General features: G+C 36.0%; 1 protein-coding gene across 6 annotated transcripts in view; it reads left to right on the top strand.

Annotated features, from left to right (window-relative positions):
- Nucleotides 1–4114: 4114 nt before the first annotated feature.
- LOC150094432 (protein alan shepard-like) overlaps nt 4115–24230 on the top strand; it is a 725446-nt gene continuing 705330 nt past the window's right edge. For all 6 annotated transcript variants that reach the window (XM_090411869.1, XM_090411870.1, XM_090411873.1 and 3 more), the window contains exon 1: nt 4115–4440. In XM_090411869.1, the coding sequence (XP_090267995.1) occupies nt 4381–4440 (60 nt within the window). In that variant the 5' untranslated portion in view covers nt 4115–4380. The remainder of the gene's footprint in view (nt 4441–24230) is intronic.

Raw genomic sequence — 24230 nt, 5'->3', positions numbered from 1 at the left:
AATGTTGGGTATTTTGTTTGGACAATTCAAGGGAATTTTATTTTCCATGATTTCCTGCTTTGTTGATTTTTTCTTTATTCTGTTTGTTGGTTGCCAATTTTTATAAGGTTCACTTGTTCTATGATGGTTGGCTCTTTTTTTCTACAAATTTAGTAAGATTTTCTTGCCACCTAATTTTAAAAGGAATAAGGTTGGATTCGAATTCTACTATTTTTCCAGGAGTTGTATTCCTTAGTTCACATATGATTCTATCTGCACTTTTCTGAATTTTTATAAGCTTGCCTAAACTCCTAAACTGGTTTGTGATGTTTATCTCGATGCAAACATCACAAACTGGTTTGTGATGTTTGCATCGAGATAGGCGAAGCATATTCCATTATGGGTCGGATAACAGAGGTGAATGTGACTTTTAAGATTTCAGCATCGGGCTCTCTACTCTTTACCTGTGATACTTTTGATGATATTAAGTCTTCTTTTTGCTCTGACTGCGACATTGTTGATACGTTTATTGAAGCTCAGTGATGGATCCAAAGCAACTCCAAGGTATTTAGTTTTCATTAAATTTAATTAGTTGATTGTTTAACATAATCTTTGATCTCCACTTTCTGAGGTGGTTATTAATGGTAACACACATTTCTGATTTAGTAGGGTTAATTTTGCTTTTTTGGTTTTCACAGTATGTAGATAAACTTTCAATTACTTTGTTTAAGTGACCTTTAGCTGTTTCTAGGTTGTTGTGAGCTGAAAATAGGGATAAATCATCAGCAATCATTGCTATCTTTGTTTCTTTATTTATATTTTTATCTAAGTCATTTAAGTAGATGGAAAAAAGAGTGAACTCAAAATTCTGCTTCGAGGGAGTCCCTGTCTTATTTCAACTTTCTTGGAAAAGCTATTATTTATTCTAACTCGAATTTTTCTATTTCTTAGAAAGTCATAGATCCAGTTTAGAATTTTTCCTTCTATTCCAATATGACAAAGTTTGGAAAAGAGTTTCTGCCTCCACACCTTATCAAAGGCATTGCTAAAATCTATAAAAGCTTCAGTGGTGGATTTGGTAGGTTTGGTCTGGAAGTTATCTTGAATTGCCTGGGTTAAGTAGAAAAGTTGATCAGTTGTCGAGCGATTTCTTCTAAATACAGCCTGAAAATGTGGCAGTATACTATTTTTGTTTAGATAGCAATTCAAACGTTGAAGTATCATGTTTTCCATTAATTTGCCTGGAATTGAAGTGAAATTGGTTACAGCTTCCTGGTTAGTCTTGAGGTTTGTTAGGCTTTCAGATTGGTATGATTGTGGCTGTCTTCCAGTCTTTTGGAGCTTTTCCTTGTTTTTGGCTATTGTTTTATAGGCGAAGCAGCAATCTAGGGCTAGGGAAGGAAGATATTTAATCATAATTCCTTGTATATTATCTGGTCAACATGATTTATTTATATCTAGTCCCTCCATGGCATCTCTCAATTCCGAGATTGTAAATGGATCCCAGAATAATTTGTTTTTATGATGCAAATGTTGCAAAGCATAAAGATTACATACTGCGATGAGACCTTCGATTACGTCGAGTGAGTTAGCCGGTATCATACGGAGATGACAGGGTTTCATCACAGAAATCCACATTTTTCATCCCTTAAAAGGCAAACCGGTCAGCAGAATAGACCAGCATTGTCAATGATAGCCATGCATTCTGATCCCTCTCAAAGGCTATTAGGAACCACTTTTGTCCAACTCTGCTTCTCCCTATTTATCATCCGAATGGTGGTATTGGAATATCTCTTAAAGAGAAGATAAATGAAATGATTTGGCTAGAAAATTAGCCAGAAGAACGAGCTAAAAAAAAAAAAAAAGAATGAGAAGAATGGGCCAGAAGGACATTGCAAGATTGCAAGATATGGATAGCCAAAAAGGTTCCTTCTCTGGATGGCATCCCTACTGTTTGTTCTCAAGAGATGTGCAAACGAAGACTAGTTTTTATCATATCTACGCATCTATTCCCCATCGTGAAAGTAAACTCAGATACAACCAATTCCAAAACGTCTGGCAAGTCTACCATCAAACTATGAACCCTTCGCTATCACTTCATTGCCATTTAAAGTAATAGGGAAAATCTTCAACTGACATCTAATCACTGCCTACCAGTATGGATATCTCCAATCAAGATCTACTGCAGGCGTCATTGCCTACAACAACGAGCTCGACGTTGCTATGGAAAGATTTGAAGAGACCTGTGCTGTAATTGACATTTCTTAGGAACATGATAGAATATGGCCCTAAGAGCTTTTCAGCAGATTGCCATTTTATGGCCTTCCTTCCCTTCCTCCTTTACTAATTTGTTTGCAAGTTTTCTCCAAGGATGTGCACTGTATGTAATGGTGAATGTCCTAAGAGAATATGATTTACTTTATGATTTTTGACTAACATAGGTGTTCAGCAAGGAACTGCTATATCACCAATCCTCTTCCACATATACATAAATGATATTCTCTCAATGACTACAAACTGCAACTGGGTCACCTACAATGCTTTCAAAACCAGTTTCCTTTTCTTGCAAAAAGGACTTAATTCTTCTTCAGTTTAGCAGTCAACATCAGACCTTTCTTCTTCAAATGGCACTTCGTTTCCTAATACAAACAAATCATTTCTGTAGCATCTTCAGCTTCCTGAAAACTTGGTATCCAGTTTTGCTTAAACTGTTATTTTTCATCTCTCCATCATTTACTTTGTCCAAATTCCACATCCTCCTAACTATCACATTTAGGATGTGCATCTCAACTCTCTCTCTCTCTCTCTCTCTCTCTTTCTCTCTCAGAATTCTTGATGATGTTAAGAAAAGATCAGCATAGAATTATTAATTACTCCTCTCAAACAGACTCTCTTGAGCCTCTCACAGACAGCCTGTTCCCGAATTGTGTCTCTGCAGATATTTACATGGGCATTGTTCAGCAGAATCATCACCCATTTTTTTGCTAAACATAAAATAACACGAGCAAGAGCTACCCGAAATTACAGGATGGTCTCATCAATGGAAGCAAGAGAGTCAAGGACTTAAGTGATGGGATAAGGAATTGTGGGAACGAAAGGGGAGGATTAGCGAAATCCCACTGTGCTCATAGACCAATGAAAAGATTATTAGGAATCAGGGTGCAGAGTTTTTGGCTTTAATACAGTTAGTCAATCCACAAATCATTGGTGCTAGTAAGACGTAGTTAGCGGAGAATGACGAAATCACAGGAATAGAATGCGGTTATAGTGTTTTTTGAAAAGACAGAACTGTTAAAACTCTGGAATGTCGAGTATTAGAACAAGTTAGGGGAATATGATCTTCAGAGCTTGGCAGATAGATGGAGGAGGGGTGACATGATTGAGTTGTGTATGTTGGTGAGAGGAGCCTCTCAGATATATACAGAAAAATTATTGCATAAGAGAAAAACAGGTCATTCCTGCAAAATGTACAAAGGTGATGTGGGTAAGGAAGTCCATGAAAAGGAAATTTTTTGATCAGCAGGTGGTGGATAAGAGAAATGCCTTGCTATAGCTGGTGGTGAGTGCCCCAACGTTGATTATATTCAAAGAAAGGTATGGTAGTTCTTGCTCTGTGGGTATTCGACCTCTCGGGGTGAGTCTTCGGACTTCATGAAGGTTTGTAAGTAATTTTGATACTAATAACCTTTTACACTTGAACTGCTGACCTAACCAACTACTCTCAGTCATCTTGTATTCAGTCTACCTCACAAAGTGAGGTAGACGGAACTGTTTCTCCATGACTACAATTTTGAGCTCTTTAAGAGGATTATCAACGGAATTCTTTGTTCTTTATCCTAACAATTTACATAACATAACATAATAATTACAGTTTGCATACGTTTGTTTTACACATTTTTTTCACCCAGTGTGTATTGAAGTATGGTTTCCGTTCTCACCCCTCCCTTTTTTTTTTTTTTTTTGCAAAGTCAGCGAACTGATCTCAAACAGAAGCTCTGCGCAGTCGCATTAAACCATTAAGCAGACGCCGTATTTTCTGTTGAAATATGCTGTCACGGAAACTGAAGGAAAAAAAAAAAAATCCGTTTTGTATCCGTTTTAGTCATCAATGCTTCGTGTGCAGTAGTGAACGGTGGTTATGTCAGGGGCATTTTGTATTCTTGTGTAGTTCTTTAGCCTCAAACTAATAATTTAAGAGCTTACTGTTAAATATTTTCCTACGATCGAGTTGAATGCTTTTTTTATAGTTGCATGGTGTGTTTATCTTGAGTTTCATTTTTTGTGACGTTTTATTTGTAAATTTTTATTCCTTGAGTGACGTGCTGGCATTCTGAGTTGTGTTGTTTATTGAACAGTGGCAACTTGAGTTATGTGCCTAGTTCTAATTTTCATGACTGACTAATGCCGGTGGGCCATACCTGCAGTTATACACAAAAGGGACTAACTGCTCCTCAATTACCGGTGAGTACTTATCTGACTTGCAGAATGGGCTAAAGTAACCCGTTTCATTTAATATCAACACGACCACTTTGACGTTACGTAATCATTGAACTTCTTCGGCCGTTGTAATAAATGGATTTGCGTTTATTTTCTGTTCTAAAACTTTTTTTTTTTTAATGTTATTTGTTTCGATTCTTTTTTTGTTGTTGTGGTGTGATTTCTGTTTGGTATACACTTTTGTAATTCATTATGATCGTATGGGATAAGTTATTTATTCATGGAACGCATATATAAGGTGTAGACTTCCGCTTGAATTTTCTTTGGAGGTTTGTTACATTTTCTTTGCATCTTGTTGACTAGATTCATATCCCGAGTAGTAATTCTCCGCAACGGATGACGAATCGTTGTTCATGGTTACATGTTTTTGATCAGGGGATTGTAAAAAGTTTGTGATTCTCGAAGCGCATCACGAAATATTTCATTGCGTGGTTGCATAACCTCTCTCTTCAATGAGTCTTTGACTTCGGCAGAGTTGCTGTAATATTATTATATTTTGAACTTATTATAATAATAACATTTCGGAACATTTACGTTAACTTGTGGCTCGTGTTCAGGACAGACTTAGTTATATATATATATATGATGACGTTAATCTACTTTCTCAAACAGAGTACCCATATATATAATGACGTTAATCTACTTCCTCAAACAGAGTACCCATATATATATATATATATATATATATATATATATATATATACTGTTGCAGGAAGTAGATTAACATAATCATTAATAGTAGTACTATAACATACTTTATCAATGGAGAAGAGTGCCACCAGCTTTATATTGAGAACAGAGTATGGTTCCCATGAAAGTTTCGCCCCATTGCGTGTTAGACCTCCAATAGCCTGTCACGACTTGGCCTTTTGGGAACCCGATTAATGCTGGTTAATCTCATAGGGAAGTCAGTCCTATCTGCATATTGTATTATTCCTGCCAATTGCGCTTGTTCTTCCGTCATCAGATTTGTGAAATGAAAAACCGATTTTCCCTGAAGGAAACTCATTCATTTCCGTTTAAGACTGGCTAATTTACATTCAATAATTTCTGAAGTTGAAATTGCAAACACAGGATCCACCTTTGAGATCTTTGTAATATAATTGGACATAGTGAATAAATAAATTTGTGGTAGCAAGATGTACATTATTATGAAAAATAGGAAATCTTGCTAAAGAACGAATCTCTCCCCATTTCCCCTTTCTTTTTGTATATTTTGTTTGTTGTTCAACAGTCTTATATTGTTTGTTTATTAATTTTATAACTTATTATGAACTACAGATTTTATGAGGTGAACAGTGTGTTAATTGCCCAGTTAATAAAATTTGATCAGTTCATCAGTAATCCTTCATTTATATATTATTATTTTTTTTTTAAGCCCCCAGTGACAAAAAAGCATTATCATCATGTCAATCTAAAACATCAGCCATCACCGACTAACCGAACTTGTGCGAAATATCCCTTTAAATAGAATCATTATCAATGATGGCAGTTATTTAAAAACATCATACTTATTGTAGACTCATACTATCTCAATAATGTCTTTTATGATGTCTAAGAGTTGAATACAGACAGTAAACTAGTATGTCTTGTATCCAAACTGTCAAATGAAACACAAAAGTGCTATAGTAGATTCCTGATATACAAAATTATTCTTTGGATTTAAATACTGCATCATCCAAAACTCCTGCATTCACTTTCAGTCCATTCCCAGGATTGGTTTTAGTTATCCTTGAGCCCACTTGAAAACATAAATTTCAAATGGGATTTCAAAAACATAAGAATTTTGAATGCTTATTGTGTTCTTATGTTAACCTAAATTAAGAAACCATAACACATTTAACAAAAATTAACTAAGAATAGATTTCCCAGTGTTTATTTATTTATTTATATAAGTTAGATTAAAATTAATAGGCTTAAAGTTGTAGTTTCTGAAGTTGCTTGTTTAATGAGCAAGACAGATATAATTTAATACTCACATGGTAACAGCAGATTTGCTTACATGGCAAAGTATTATTAAAAGCATCTCCATAGCACAATTGGAAAAACAGCTGAACATTGCGCCTTTCAATTGGAAAAGACTCGAGTTTGATTCTCATTGTGACAAGAGGAATCTTTATATAGGCATTTTAAATTGAAGTAAGTTAGCCAATCTGATACAGAAGTAGCAGGGTTTTTTTTCCCTTGAAATTCTGGTTTTTCATCCCACATACAAGCAAATTGGCCAAAAGAACATGTGCAATTTACAGACAAAAAATATTGGTGTTGGTAGTGATGGACGGCAGATAGCATTGATGGTAGCAGTGTCATTGTTTATATTTAGAGAATTAAGTTGTAGGGGAGATGGTGAGATGTATGTAGCAGAGTAGAGTGGGGTGCCCACCTGCAATGAGTCCTTGGAAGTGTCACATGTTAATTTCTTTCTTAATCCTCCTCTTCTACCTTTTTATGGTGAAAGTATTCTTGCAACCACAACCGTACTCGAGGATAAGGTGGTTAGCACTATGCCTCTCGGTGTGCCCTATGTCTGTAGATGCGTGCATTCAAGCGGCTGGTTTGCCTGTTCTGGAGGATGAAAAACCAGAGTTTCCAGGTGAAAAAAATCTAACTCACCTTTCATTGAAAGAGACCAGATAAAGGTTCCTCACGTCACTGATGGGAATCGAACCAGGTCTTTCCAACCAAAGGGCTTCATCTATACTGACTGAGCTATGGAGGCTCACATATTAATAATATTACTATTGTTAATTGGCACTTCCATAGAGAGTAACAGTAATAGACTAATTTGGAGGAAAATTATTGATAGGAGATTAATGATAATGTAAACTTAATCATGTAGTGCTGTCATAGTACCCTGAATATCCCCTTGAGGGTATACATAACAGGAAGTTGATGATGATGACCTCTATAGGGTCTCAGTACTCATCTTTAGAAGCAACTCTATACCACTCCACAACTACTCTATTCTTCTCGTTAATTATATTTTTGCCTGTACTACTCTATTCTACTCGGCGAAGCTTGGTCGATTGGTAGAGCCTCTGCTACTAATGGCTCAGTTAAGTAAGTTTGAGCGTGGTTAGTAGTTGGAAGGGGCCAATCGTTCGATGCTGTCGGCACACTCTCCCTCGATGAGTCTTTGGACTCCCTGGAGGTGTCAAAATAATAATAATAATAATAATATTTTTGCCTGTTAAGTGCATGGTTTGTCTGTTTTTGGTAGGAAAATCCTGACATCTCTAATGAAACTGGGTAACTCATCTCTGGTTGAAAGAAAACACCCTTATAATTGTTCTTTATACTATGCGATCTGAACCCAGTCTTTTCCCCACAAAGAATAAATGTTTCATTGTTTTCTTTACTGCACTGTTGGGAGTATAGGCTATATGTTTTTTCATCATTGATAGGCAAATGTATTAGCGCATTGTTTACTTTTATCCTGTTACTTTCTGTGTTTGTGTCCAGTGGAATCCGCTCTCTGTTAGAGTTGTAGGGAGAAAAGAATGAAATAGATGCACAGATATGAAAAACTAAAAGTAACTTATGAAAAGTAACTTATATCATTAATTTAAGTAATTTTGCTGTAGGTTCTGCAGTTGTTCTGATATCTAACATGCTGAATACACTGGCTTTGATGCTCTTTGCGGTAATAGGGAGATCTGTTTTGTTATTATCTTTGTACCTCCAATGGAGTCTTAGGGCTCATTCTAGGAACCCTAAAACTCCAATTAAGCTCATAGAATGCTTATAATACTGCCTATTAAATCCATTCACTGATAATGCACTTACTTTAGGTAACTCAGAAAAGTAAAGTATTCTTTATATCTAAAACTGTATTCATGCACAACTTCCATTATGTAGGGAATGCAACATAATGCAACCTATTTTGTACCAAATAAATTTTCATAGTTATTCCCAAATCAGTTGTCATCATCATTCCAGAGTCCTGCTTCTGTACTTTTTCTGTGTTTTCTCCATCACATCGAAACCTAGGCAGCCAATCTTAATTTGTTTGAGTGCTTTTCTCAACATTCATTTAATCATTTGTGTTGTCTTTTCTGTGTGTTGATAAAATTGTGATTTTCTGCTATAATGACCAATGTTTATATTATATGCAGCCTGCATTCTTCTGAATTCAAAATGAAAAATCTTACACTTGCAACTCTGAACTGATATGAATTGGATAAAGGAAATGACTACATGATGAATGGCTATACTTTGTGAAAGCATTCAACAGAATGCTACATGGAACTCATTTACATAAAGTGGAGTAAATGGTGAGGGATATGAAGCCAGTAATATGGATAAGAGATTGGCTGATTCATTTAGAGCAGGGGTGGGAACCCCTCTCCTGCGGGCGAAATTTTGCCCGCGAGTCTATTTCAATTTGCCCCTTTGCTGATGTACTCGTATGTACATCAGCACACTACATACACTATATATAAGAGTTAAAATTTGCCAGTCGCCCGCGGACGTTTTTAAATTAACAATTTTCGCCCATGTTACTAAAAAGGTTCCCCACCCCTGATTTAGAGTTGCAACTTTAGAGACAGACATCAAAGAATAGCATATGTGGAAATTGAATATGAGAGAAGGCAGGTGATTAGAAGTGTGCCATAGGGCCCTGTACTTGAGCCACTGCTGTTTAATTTATATTTCAGGGATATAGGAAATGAAGGAGAAATATTCAGTTATTGCTGATGATAAAACTGGGTAGAGCCACAATTAATGAAGATGATATATGATCTCGTCAAGATCCTACAGGAAACTTGCATTAAGGAGTAGAGAAAATGATGGCTACTAGTTTAATGTGGTAAAGGATATGGTGATGTGTGATGAAAACATCACAAGCTGGGTGCTATTTTGATGGAGATGGACTGCAAGAAATTGATGAAACCAGGAATTCAAAGTTGTGTGTGTGTGTGGGGGGGGGATGATTTAAAGTTTAGAAGGCATTTTGCAAAGATGACTGTAACTGGCAGGCACAGAGTGTTACTGTTTCTCTTTATAAGGTTTTAGTAAGCCATATCTGGACTACTGTATGTAGATCTGGATTCCTTGGGGTTGTGGAACTAGCGGAGAGGATACAGTGGCAAGTGACTAACACTGTGACTGGACTATGGACTACTCCCTACAAGAAGAGAGATTGAAGGTCTATGGGTTACGAAGACTAGTTGATAGACAGATAAGGGGGAATGTGATAGAAGCATTTAAACTATTCAAGAGTTTTTGTGGAATTGACACAGTGGATTGACTTTTCTCTCAATATTTGGAAGGAGGGAAGAGAACATGTTTAATCCTGCTTCTTGGAAATTGTGCAATAATGCAGTTACCAAGGGTGTGTGGACTCAAGTTTTTGCTTAGAGAGTGGGGGATGGGTGGAATAGTTTGCAAGAGGTGGGTGTGAGTGCTTTGTTCGTGAATGAATTCAAAGAGAAATGGGATTAGTATTGTGTGATTAACTACCCAAATGACCACACAGATAAAACATATCAAAATATTTGTTTCGTATCTATATTATTTCTTTAATATCCAGATGTGATATTAACTTCAATGGACATTTCACATCCATGTATATATGTCAATGCCTATATGATGGTTAATCATTAGTACAGGTTTCAACAATGAATCTTTGACTCTGTGGCTTTGAGATGCCTTTTTTGGACATCTAATCACAATAATAATATACAAGAACAAATAGATTAGTTGTTGATTAGTTGTTAACACCCATTTATCAATTACAGATTGATAAACGTGTATTAGACTTTTAATATATCTTATTAATGTGATTTACATCACTTTTTTTTGGGGGGGGGGAGGTGTAATAACATTAATTTTAATTTGTTAATTGACATAATTCCAAAAAAATATATTTGAATTTTTAAAATTTTTTATTTTTAATTTTTATGGTGCATGTATCACTGCCCTAATCCATCTGCATCTACTTTAATTTCTGCTCTAATCACCTTCCATGTAGTATTCTTTCATATGTTAGAAACTGAATATTATATGGTTCCAAGTCCAGATCCTTTATGGCATCATCTATTTCCCTTATTAACTTTGGTTGTCACTATTGTTATGGGACACCTCCAAGGAGTCCAACGACTCATTGAGGAGGACACCTACACTATAGCTCTTGTCTCTACCACTTAATTCACTAACTACAGCAAACCATAATTACCATCATCATTCTACACCAATGCCATCTACTGCCCATCACCACCATCACTAGTATTTTTTTTATTTGTAAATTGTGTGTTTTCTCAATTCCAATTTTTCTGTATGCAGGATGAAAGACCCTAGTTTCTGGGAGAAAAAATCCTATTGCCTGTATGAAATCAGCTAACTCGCCTTCCATTGAAAAAATCCATATAAAGATTCCTCTCATCACAACGAGAATTGAACTTAAGCTTTTTCCAATCAAAGGGTGCAATGTACTGTCGTTCTTCCAATTGCATTATAGAGGCATTATTAATATTAGACAAGTGACTGATCTGGACTTGGCTTATGGAAGGAACAGATGAGAAATACTGTACATATTAGATATTTTGCATTATTTGGTTTATTAAACAGTATATTTTCACTAATGCAATTAGTGAAACAGTATATTTTTACTAATTGCATTTTTCAAACTTAATTAGAAAAATTTATATGCCATTGGATATGAAATGCTCCTCTGTTCAAGAGATCAAAGTAAAATGATATGCACGATACTGTTTTACTTTGATCTCTTGAATGGCAGAGCAATTATCCCCTAATGCCCTCTTTCCAATAGGTCTTCCACTGTACAAGGCTTCTCACTCAACAGAGCTATGTTGTTCTATTTGTATCCACCCATTCTTGAATTAATTCAAGTACTGGTTTTTTTTTTAGGAAATCGGGCATGACAATTTTCTCAAATGCCCATTTATTGGCTTATAATTTACTATCTCTGCTTTACATAAAAGTCAGTTTTAATGAGAATGACCAATAATAAGTCCATTTTAATGAGAGTTAGTATAATAATATTGTCCACGCAGTTAGCCTAGTGGTTGTGCGCTTCGCAACCATATGCCTGGGGAAGGAGTGTCCTAGGTTCGATTCCCCCTCGGAGCCGGTCTTGGGCATAGACAGTAGGGTTTTCCCCCCAGTTTATCCTGGGTTTTTTCATCCCACAAACAGGCAAACCAGATCTGTGAACATACAGGATATAGCCATAGGATATAGTACGGCAAGGAAGGCAACGGGAAACCACCTTGCTCATAGTCACTTCCCTAGTATGGTAGCATAGCTGCTCCTACCATCTATATGGATGAAAGAAAACTAATCGTCATCATCATCATAATAATATTGGATAAAGAAATATTTTTGTTTTCATTGTAATGAGTGCTTTGGACATTTTCTAGTTGTGTAAATATATATCTGTCAATGTGGTAGTAGTTATTATTTCATGTAATGAAATAATAAACACATATGTACATCAGTGAGATAGTAAATGGTTTAAGAAGAAATATTCAGTTGTTTGCTGATGATGCAAAGCTAGGAAGGACAAATTATCTTATTATTATTTTCCTGATCCCCATGGAGTCGCAAGACTCATTGCAGGAAATCAACACTAGTGAACACAAATTATATCATACTACTCCTTAAAATCATCCACAGTCTGCATGTGAACCACCCTCTCAGGCAATGCATGCCATGCTCCTATTACTCTCCAAGCAAAAAAATTCACTTCTTACCCTTTTACTCACCATCTCCTTTTGTAACTTCCAGGGATGGCCTCTTGTCCTTGTTCCTTTCTCTCATTGTACGATATGAAAAATCTCCTCAGTGTTAATACAATAATAACCCTTCAACAGCTTAAATGTCTCGATCATATAATCCCCTTTGCCTTCTATCCACCAAACTGTGCAGTCTGTCTCTGTGTTATCCATGTTATCTGTCTTTGCATCCACTCCAAGGTTACTTCAAATCCTGGTGACCAGTTGTGAGCACAGAAATCCAGATGTAGTCTGCTCAAAGCTTTATACAATGGGACTAGCTCTCGTGGTGAATGTTCTCCTCAACATTGTTGAGGAGTGATGTGATGTCTTCACATCACATCTATGTCTTCACAACCTTTGTAATATTATTTTTTAGTATTATTATTTGTCACCTCCAGGGAGTCCAAAGACTCATTGAGGGAGGGCATCTACTCTACAACTCTGCTTCCACCACTCACAATCCACCAATTGACTGCAACTATACCTAGGGATATGTCCCTAGAACTTTAAATCTCTATCCACAATCATGCTAAGATCCCTTGCTTCCTCCACTTCTTCCAGTAACTCCATCAAGTGAGTATGAAGCATTTCTTCTGTGGATCCCAAATATTAAAACATTACATTTAGTTGCATTAAAATGACATCTCCATGCCTTTGCCCACCCTTCCAGCTTATTCAAATCCTCTTGAAGAGCCAAAACATCAGCACTATTACTAATAATCCTCCTAAACTTCACATCATCTGCAAACAACTGAACATTTCCTGTAGTGCTGTGACAATATCATTGATGTAAATATTGAATAACAGTGGTCCCCAGTACTGAACCCCTGTGGAACTCCACTTGTAGAGGGAGTAGGAGTAGGGGAGATTGCCCTGTAGGGTGAAGCACAGTGGGGACTTTGAGGACCCCTTAGCCAATACCCTCCTACACCCTGATACTGCTTCCCCATATACAACTGCCTGATATCTTTCAGAGAGCCAATCCAATCCACTAACCTGATATTCAAACCGATATGATGCAACTTGTCTTGTGGCACCCTGTCATATGCTTTGAAAAATCCCAAAAATGATAGTGTATGCCTTATCTTCATCCACTGTTCTTGTTACTCTGTTGTAAAAGATAACTAGATTGCGGTCTTGCAGAAGTCCAACCTCATGTGCAAAGTGGAATTGGCAAGGAGCAGGGAGATTGCCCTGTAGGGTGAAGCACAGTGGGGACTTTGAGGGCCCCTTAGCCGATGCGGTAGCTGTGAAGACCTGTGGAGAACCCTGAAAATTGCTGGCTAGCTGGACTCTGGCACATCCAATTCCATGAAGAGCATCTGTTCTGATCAGAATCATACTACCGCGTTTGGGGAAGCCGACGTGTTGAGAACTGCAATCCAGGATCTTAACGAAAAATATGCTATGAGGACTCTCTCAGCATACTTCAGCTTAAACATCAATGGCACTCAAAAAAAGATGGAAGAGCTTAAGAACATTTTATACAAACATAACATCCACATAGCATGTCTACAAGAAACGAAACTAAATCAAAATCTGAAACTTCAAATCAAATTCAACACTAACGAAAGACAGACCGGATCGTTCTGGTGGAGGTCTGAGTATGCTCTTACGGACCAAAGACGTTAAATATAAAATAATCATATCAACTACAAATAGCAATCTAAATAGTAACACAGAGGCTCAAGCAGTCAAGATATTTCTACCAAAATGCATTATTACAATAGTCAATGCATATCAGCCAGATAACAGAGATATAAACACAGAACTACTTAAGCAACTGTCAAACATCAGATACAATGATCCTTTTAGGAGATCTAAATGCCAAAAGCCCAACTTGTAGCTCCCCACCACTAGATCAGAAAGGAGCACAAATAGAGGACATGATTGATGATCTAAACCTTGAAATCATAAACAAAAAGCAAAATACGTACTGTCAAAAACAACAGGTACGGAATCGGCATTAGACATCACAGCAGTAGATTTTGAAACTGCAAACCTTACCCAGTGGAAAATACTAAACAATGCCATCAGTGATCATAGGCCTATCATTACAACCATTAAATTGCAGTTAGACCAAGAGATCTTGGAACTTCAGAAAAGCAAGTTGGCCCAAATACACACAACTATTGGAAACATATTGCACAGGGCACACTCACTAATAAAGAACTTGATCAGCAATTACTAAAATTAACCTTCAACATACAAAGAGCTACAACAAGTTCAATTCCCAGAGGACTCAGGAAAAACAACTGGGTTCCATTTTGGAAAGTCATGACATCAACACTATGATCACTGAAAGAGATATTATCAATGCAAACAGTTAAAATAAAATAACAGAAGAAAACAGAAAGAAGTTAATAGAATTAACTCAAAAAATTGAAGATGAAATTTCAAACTGCAAACAAGAAAAGTAGGAAGAATTCTGCAACAAACTAGATCCAAGAAAAGACTCACAACACTGGAATATTATCAGATTATTAAACAACGCAACACTTCCGGATATTGATCACTCTTCAAACACAATCTCCTTGGGAATTAATATAGCAGCAACAAACAAACAGATGGCAAATATTCTAGCCAAACATTACTCAAAAGTAAGCAAAGTGCAATACAACAATGAAGACAAAAGGTGCAGGAAAATTGCAAAACACGTGCTAATACAATCCAGAACGTATCCTTCTGAAGATATTTTTACTCAGGACCTCACAATGATAGAATTAGAAACAGAAATTAGTCAAATTGATTCTGATAAATCACCTGGTATAGATCTTATCTTTGGACATATGATTAAAAACATGGGAGTAAAAGCCAAAACCCGACTTCTGAAGATATTTAACACTTCTTGGAATACATGTAACTGCCAAAAATCTGGAAAACATCAATCATTATACCCTTACTAAAACCTAACAAAAACCCTAGTGACTGTAAAAGCTACAGACCAATAGCTTTGACTAGTACTCTCTGCAAACTAAATGAAAGAATAATACATACTAGACTTTTGAATTGGCTCTTAGAAAATAACAAGATCAACTTCTACCAAACAGTATGCAGGTCCCAACACAGTACAGAAAATCAGTTATTTTATCTTTGCCAATCAGTCATAGATGGCTTTCAAGAAAAACCATCTATCAAGAAAATCAATTATTTTATCTTTGCCAATCAGTCATAGATGGCCTTCAAGAAAAACCACCAAAGAAGACAAGCAAATTTTTTAGATCTTACAGCTGCCTTCGATTGTGTGTGAAGACAAAAGTTAATAAAATTTGCATACGATACTGGAATAAGGGGAATACATTAATTTGGATTTTAGATTTCATGAAAGGAAGAAAAATTAAAGTAAAAGTTAATTGAACTTCTTCCAGTTTACATCGAACTAGGTTTGAATCCCACAAGGTTCTGTTCTAAGCCCACTCCTATTTCTCATCTATATGAACAATATTCATCCTCACATAATAAATAACACAAAAATAGCATGCTATGCAGATGATATAGCAATCTGGCACACAAGCAGTAATCCTCAACAAAAGTCCCCTAAATAATTCAATAAAAGGCTTAAAAAATGGGCAAAAGTACTTAAACTATAGATAAACCCAGAAAAAACAAAACTGAGCATCTTCTTCACTGATAAAAAAAAAATAGACACAATTACAACCTTCAATTCAAAATATATAATACCAAAATAGGAAAAACAGTCTCCTACTTAGGCCTAATCCTAGATACTGAACTAAGATTTACAACCCATATCACAAATATATCTAATAAAGCTCTTAAAAAGCTTAATATCATCAAAAGGCTTTGTGGAACAAAGTGGGGCACAAGACACTCAAAACTACATATACAGCAATCATACGACCCACTATGGAATATGCCTCAACAATCTGGGCTCCAGCTTCAAACAGCTCAAAAGAAAAGCCTGACAGAGTAAAACGAAGAGCAGCAAAAATTATTATATGTGAATATAATAATTTTTAAGCTCAACAAGAGTATGGACTTCACATACTAGAAGATAGAAGAAAACTCTCCACAGTTAAGTTCACTAACAGAATCAGGAGCCAACAACAGGATCACATCTCACTCAGGACGTTTGATGCCTGGACTGGAAAATCTAGACTAAAGAGATCATCTACTTTACAATATGATTATGAAATTAGAAAACAGATAGACTTAGAGTGCCTGTCCGTTGAAATAAGCAAAGAGCCATTCTTTTCCACTAAATAACACGATGATTAACTTAAATCTCCTAGAACCATGTTCAAAAAAGGATTCACAGCATGTAAATAAAAGAAAAGGACTTGACACTATATACCGTAAACTATGTCATTGCCTACACTGATGGATCATCTGATGAAGCACTCAACCAAAGAGGAACAGGGTTTTTTATAACTCTACCTGGAGGTGAGGAAATGCAAATCAAAACCACAGCTGGCTGGCAAAATTGCTTCATATTTCACTTGTGAATTAACAGCCATACAAGCAGCTCTCAAGTTCTATCTCTCTAATCCAGTAATAAATATTACAGAAGGAATAACCATCTACAGTAACTCAAAATCTGCACTTGAAGTATTAAAAAATGGAAAAACAAAACTCACACATGAAATTCATGAACAACTAACAACTTTAAATTAGTAAAATAAGAACTGTACACTGCAATGGATACCAGCTCATGTAAATATTGAAGGCAATCAAGAATAAAATCAGCGAAATAAATGAAAATAGAGAAATAACCACAATCATCACCAGGCTAAGGACGGAACACTTTAAAGGCATGAAAATTCATCCGGATGGTACTAGAAGTTATGAAACATGCAAGAACTGTCCTGGGGTTGAACTAACACCTGCCCATATCTATTCTTATCCAGCAATTGCTGCTGCTCTACAGAAAATTGACAATAATCCTAGAGAAAAGCTCTACTCCATCAAAGTTAAAGAGATTGCCAAAGCAGTTCTACAGGCCCACGGTCATATTTAGAAGCTCTTCAGCAGACTCGACAACACTAGATTGCTAAAACAACATCATCCTTTAACAAATACATACTGGCCTGCATAATAATATTACCCTCATCTGCCCAATTCTGTATACAAGGTCTTATCAATTTCTCCAAAATCTTAACTACAGAAGAAATATTAAATATAGTTTGATACTTCTATTCTACCACCACTCTTATGCAGTGGTACTATCTTATCTGCTTTCCACTCTCTAGGAACTTTACAAGAATCATTAAACAACCAAGTTAATGGCACAGTCAGTTCCTTAGCACATTTCCTTGACACACATGAAATTCCATCTAGTCCTCCTGCCTTATTGACATTTAGTGTACTCAGTATTCGGAATGCATCCTCTTCATTCACTTCTAATACTTCACCACTCATTATCTTTCTAGGAATAAATCTTGTAGTACCAGGATGGAATCCTAATAAAGTGATTAAATAGTTCAACTATGTCATCTGCTTTGGTCACCCTATTCTCGTCTCCATTCTGCAAGATAATCTATGCACTATCATTTTTGTCCTACTTGCCACATAGTGAAAGAACTTCTTGGGATTCTCCTTGGATTGCATTGCAGGTCTCCTCTCATATTCTAATTTTTCTCTCCTTACAATACTAGTCACTTTCCTAGCCTGAGCCTTATATTCTTATTGCAACTGCTCTCCACTTCTCTCTTAATGTCTTCCACAATCTCTTTTTCTTCTGGAATTTTCCCTTTTATTCCTTTTGTCATCCATTTGACTCCAAATTGCTTCATCTTCTTCCCTTGAGGTATACAATCTGTCATTGCTGTCGACAGATTTTTCTTCTCCCATGCACTAATGACCTCTCTTCCTTTAAATTCTTTCATCCATTACACTGTTGCAAGCTGGTTTCTAAGTCTATAATAGATACCTGCCTTATAATTCCACATAACTTCCTTCTGTTTTGATATCTTTCCATGCTTTCCATGCGTATTCATCCTCCAAGTCAGGACTACATGTTGGAAGCTTTTTTCACTTGGTTAGACTATAAATTATATATTTAGTTTAATCCTTTATCCAAGTGTAAGCAAACAAAGTTTGCACCTGAAGTATCTTCAGGACTGGGGAAACTCGTGGCAAAGGTGGATAAACTTCACATCACTTGCCTTAGTATCCCATAATGCAAAGCACATCTCCTTGCAGACATGTATAATGCTATGCATGATGGGGAGGATCACTACCCAGACCAGTTTCGACCTTTATTGAGGTCTCTTCAGTGGGAGCCAGACCCAGAGGTGATACCAAGGTTGAAGCAATGCAGAAGTCATATTTTCCTATTGTCCACCTTTGCCACGAGTTGCCTCAGTCCTGAAGATACTTCAGGTGCAAAGCAGTTCTTTGTTTGCTTACACTTGGATAAAGGATTAAACTAAATATATAATTCAGGACTGCATGGTCACTCTTAATGACTTAAATAGGCTGCCATTATGGGTAAAGGATAATGGTTGCAAGTTAAACATGGCCAAGTGTAAGGTTCAGCTCAACTCCATCAATGTAGTATACAACTTGTGACAAAGAGATCACAAACCGTATACTACCTTGATGGAGCTGAACTGCAGGAAATTGATGAGGCTAGGGGTTTGATGGTGCATTGTGTACAGGGAGTTGAAGTTTACAGGGCATATTTCAGAGTGAAATATGCAATATATCCCAGTGAAAATAGCACATCAGATTATTTGCTTGTTGAAGAACAGTGGCAAGCAGGGCTGGGCTACTGCTTGCTGTTTTTGGAATTGACAGAATTCCATGGATGAGAAGTAATGGCAAGAATCCAGATACAAGTGACTAAAATTGTGTCAGGTCTATGACTGCATATCCTCTGAGGTTAGATTGATGATATGTAGGCTACAAAAGACTGATAGGTAGGAGAAGAAAAAAAAATAGGATATGTGAAAAACATAAGATTTTACAGGATTGACACAAGCCTATTTTTCAGTTCATGGCAATAATGAAGAGAATAAGGAATTACCCCTGTGGAAAGTGTGAGAGAGAGAGAGTGATTTTTACTGGTGTTAGAACTATATTTTCTGCCTAGAGAATATTGAATGGGTTGCCTGAGGTGAGCACTTTTGTCAATGAATCAATTCAAGGAGAGGTATGATTAAGTATTAATGCATATGCTATTAAGTGGTGGGCAGTGGCAGCCCATACATAAGCACTGCGACACTGCAGCACCCCCAAGGAAAAAACGAAAAAATTAAATTTTGTTTGTGTTTATAAATAATAATGCTTACAACATTATATAAATGCAGTACAACATGTTAAAGGTAACAGCTTATGTTTTGACATTGATTGAATAGTTAATGATTGGAATTGTTCAATTAATGCTTTAGATTACAAAACAAATGCTGCGATCTAACGCCGGTGTTCGTTTGCTCTTGTCATTGCACGTTACGTCATTCCCAACTGTAACTGCTCAAACAGCAGTGTATTTTTAGTATGCTTACGTGCCTTATTTCTGTGAGATATGAGACGTTTATTATTGGTGCCTGTGCCTGGTGAACTATTTTTTGTAAATCTTATTTTATTTTGTTAAAATAACAAATAATTATTTATTTATTATAGATACAAGGCTGAATTATGACAAGTGTCACTGTTGAAAATATGAAAAGAATAATATTTTTTCAATTATCGTTACAGGAAATGTTTGCTGTCGTTGCACGTTATGTCATTAGATACACTGCCGCTTGGGCAGTGTATCTTATGTCTGCACTCGTTATTTCTGTGAGATATGAAACGTTTATTATTGGCGCGTGTTTGTGGTGAACTATTTTTTTGTAAATCTTATTTTCGTTTGTTAAAATAACATATAATTATTTATTTATTATAGATACAAAGCTGAATTATGACGAGTGTCACTGTTGAAAATATGAAGAATATTTTTTCAATTATCGTTACACGAAACAAATGCACTGCGGTCTAACGCCGATGTTTGTTTGTTGTCGTTGCACGTTATGTCATTACTTAACATGCGACGACGTAACGTTTGCCATCGTTGCACGTTACGTTGCACATTGGATACACTGCTGCTTGGGCAGTGTATCTTATGCCTGCACTCGTTATTTCTGTGAGATATGAAACGTTTATTATTGGCGCATGTTCGTGGTGAACTATTTTTTTTGTAAATTTGATTTTATTTTCTTAAAATATCATATAATTATTTATTTATTATAGATACAAGGCCTGAATTATGACGAGTGTCACTGTTGAAAATATGAAAAGAATTATATATTTTCAATTATCGTTACACAAAACAAATGCACTGCGATCTAATGCTGATATTCATTTGCTGTCGTTGCATGTTATGTCATTATGTAATGTGCAACATCGTAACGTTTGCTATAGTTGCACGTTGCGTTGCACATAAGATACACTAATTAAAAGAAACACGTGTTAACCACAGTGAAAATTATTTAATTGTAAATATTTCATCCTAAGTATCTTAGGACATCATCAGTACAGTACTTTAAAACAATAATAGGAATAACATACAGTTAGGATGCATGATTACAATAGAATCTCATTAAACGTGCATAACGTGTTACAGAAGTAAAAAAAAAAATATATTTAACACAATTTTGTATTACAATTTCCCATACTTTAGGAATAGTAAGAACGTCGTTGCGATTTAAGTTTGGCCTGTGTAGTAGGGCTTCAGAACTTTCTTTGTATAAACGTTCATGTTTATATAAAGATCTATGTAAAAGTTTAGACTTTTTCCAATGGATCCTATGATTTGGATTTTCAATTCCGTGTTGAGATAGGCCAGATTTCTGCGGTTTAATAAGATGAATGTGGTCGATGTTCCTAGATGCGTTTCTGAACAGACCTACCTCTCTGTCCAAAGTAAGACAATTTGCATGAGCATGGAATCTCATAAACGCCAGGCAACATTAAAGGTGAGAGTTTGACCTTAAGAGAAGGTAACAAGTTGTAAATTTGGTTGATAGGTTTGTAAGTAGTGGCAAAATTGTATTTCTTCATAATTTTAGAAAGACGTTCGGAGATGCCTTTGACGTAAGGTATGGGAATCCTATGGACTTCTTTCTGTCTAGTTTGATCTGTGGAGAAGTGACTGATGATTTTTTGAGTTGTTTTAGATTATATCCATTTAGGATGACAGTATTTTTGATTACTTCTAATTCCTGGTTTAAAGATTCTTCAGAGAAGCAGAATTTGTATGTTCTGGAAACTAGTGACTTAATAATTCCAGATTTCTGAGATGGATAATGAGCGGAAGAATTGTGAATGTAGCGACCTGAGAATGTAGGCTTGCGAAAGACAGATGTGGCGATGAAACTGTCTACTTTTCTTTGGATGTGTAAATCCAAAAAGGAGATACCTTGTGGAGATTCTTTTTCTAACGTAAAGTTGATGCGATGATGAAGAAGGTTAATTTTATCTAGAAACAGTTGTAATTCATGTTCGGGATGATCCCAGACTGCAAATACGTCGTCGCCATATCTTAAATTTTGAATATTCACTTTTGAACCCAAACCAAAAATTTTTCCTCAAGGTGTTCTAGAAACAAGTTTGCTAGGTTTGGTGATAAAGGAGATCCCAATTGCTGTTCCTTCTTCTTGCTTGTAAATTTGACCTTTCCAGGTGAAGTAACCTGATGCAATAACAAACTTGAACAATTGAACTATATCAGAAGGAAATTTTTGAGTTAGTAGTTCTGTTGTTTCTTTATGGGGAATATTTTGAAGAGGGACACAATGTCGAAGCTGATTAACAAGTCAGTTTTTGATTGTTGAATGTCTTTAATTTTTGTGTGAAACTCAGTAGAATTTTTGATTGAAGAGACTGAGTGACCTATGTGAGGGCAGTGAAGGTTAGATAAGAATCTTGATAATTTGTAAGTTGGACTGCTGATACAGTCTACGACAGGTCTAAGTGGAACATTAGTTTTGTGTAGCTTAGGTAAGCAATAAATTCTACGAGGTCTTGCATGGTATGTCTTAAGTTTTTTGATTGTTTCTTTATCTAAGGAGGAAATTTCATTAAGTAGCTTATTTAATTTTCTTTGCCTGGCATTTGAGATTTCATGCTCATGCAAATTGTCTTACTTTGGACAGACAGGTAGGTCTGTTCAGAAACACATCTAGGAACATCAAGACCACATTCGTCTTTTTAAACCGCAGAAATCTGTCCTCTCTCCACACGGAATTGAAAATCCAAACTATAGGATCCATTGGGAAAAGTCTAAACTTTTACATAGATCTTTATATAAGCAGGAACATTTATACAAAGAAAGTTCTAAAGCCCTACTACACAGACCAAACTTAAACTGAAACGATGTTCTTACTATTCCCCTAAAGTATGGGAAATTGTCATACAAAATTGTGTTAAATAATTTTTATTTATTTATTTTTTTAAATATATATTTTTTTAACTTCTGTAACAGGTTACGCATGTTTAATGAGATTCTATTGTAATCATGCACCCTAACTGTATGTTATTCCTATTATTGTTTTAAACTACTGTACTGATGATGTCCTAAGATACACTGCCGCTGGGGCAGTGTATCTTATGCCTGCGCTCGTTATTTCTGTGAGATATGAAACGTTTATTATTGGCGCGTGTTCGTGGTGAACTATTTTTTTTGTAAATTTTATTTTATTTTGTTAAAATAACATATAATTATTTATTATAGATACAAGGCTGAATTATGATGAGTGTCACTGTTGAAAAGTATGAAAATAATTATATTTTTTTCAATTATCGTTACACGAAACAAATGCACTGCGATCTAACGCCGATATTCGTTTGCACTTGTCATTGCTATTGATACGAAATTTTTATTATTGGTGTTTGTTCGTGGTGAGGATGAAATATTTTTAATAAAGCAATTGTTAATATGTAAATTTATTTATTAATAAATTCGTTACTGATTAGGAAAAAAAAATTTTTTAATTTTTATTATTTTTTAATATGCAGCACCCCCACTTAAAATTTTCACTGGCCGCCACTGGTGGTGGTGGGCCTCCTGCAGTGAGTCTCTGAGTTCATGGAGTTGCCCGAGAAAATATTATCTACAACAATTAGGATATATTACAAATGAAAACAGCTTAAATTTAATAGGTAAATTATACAGGTAATAATAAGTAAAATAGGAAGGAAAAAGAAATTATACATACGTTATATACAATAAATATGGTCAGGTGTTCCTCCATTACCTTTGCAATCAACTGCTCTTTCTGTGCAGGATATAAGGTCCTCTTTTGTGCAAGGCGATTGAAGAAGGGGAACAAGAAAGAAGGTGTTCCATGGACTGAATTGCCCCACACTCACAATTAACTGGTCCAGGAAGTAGTCCTGTTTGCAGCATCCTGTCATTCGTATTTTGTTGAGGCTTTTCCAAGTATTCCAGTCTAAGTGGGCACCGCATGGAAGATATTCGGCTGTTGGAATACCAGTATTATTCTCAGGATATAGTGAAAACCATTGTTAAAGTCTTGTCTCTGGGGGGATTTTAGGTGGTTCAATAGTTGCTAGAAAGCTATGTCAGGATCTTAGTCCCTAGGACACTATAGTCTGGCCAAATAGTGGGTGGCACTCATCATTTATTTGTTTGCTTCTTCTGGACTGGATTGCCCCATACTCACAATTAACTGGTCCAGGAGATAGTCCCATTCATATTTTGTTGAGGCTTTTCCAAGTATTCCAGTCTAAGTGGGCACCACATGGAAGATATTCGGCTTCGGCTGTTGGAATACCAGTATTATTCTCAGGATATAGTGAAAACCATTGTTAAAGTCTTGTCTCTGGAGGGTTTTTAGGTGGTTCAATGGTTGCTAGAAAGCTATGTCAGGATCTTAGTCCCTATGACAATATAGTCTGGCCAAATAGTGGGTGGCACTCATCATTCATTTGTTTGCTGCTTCTGCCTCAGCTGAGAATGCAGATCTTTGAATTGAAGGGAGTGCAATACCAGCCAAAGTATACAGGTCTCTTAATGGTGTTTGTTTCAGGTATCCTGTAATTAAGCAGCATCAT

The sequence above is a fragment of the Typopeltis vanoorti genome, chromosome 22, assembly GCF_054136105.1.
Source record: "Typopeltis vanoorti isolate ZY-2024b chromosome 22, IOZ_Tvanoo_1.0, whole genome shotgun sequence".
In the NCBI taxonomy this organism is placed as follows: domain Eukaryota; kingdom Metazoa; phylum Arthropoda; class Arachnida; order Uropygi; family Thelyphonidae; genus Typopeltis; species Typopeltis vanoorti.
Note: the sequence above shows the minus strand (reverse complement) of the source record. Positions and strands in the feature narration are given on the sequence as shown.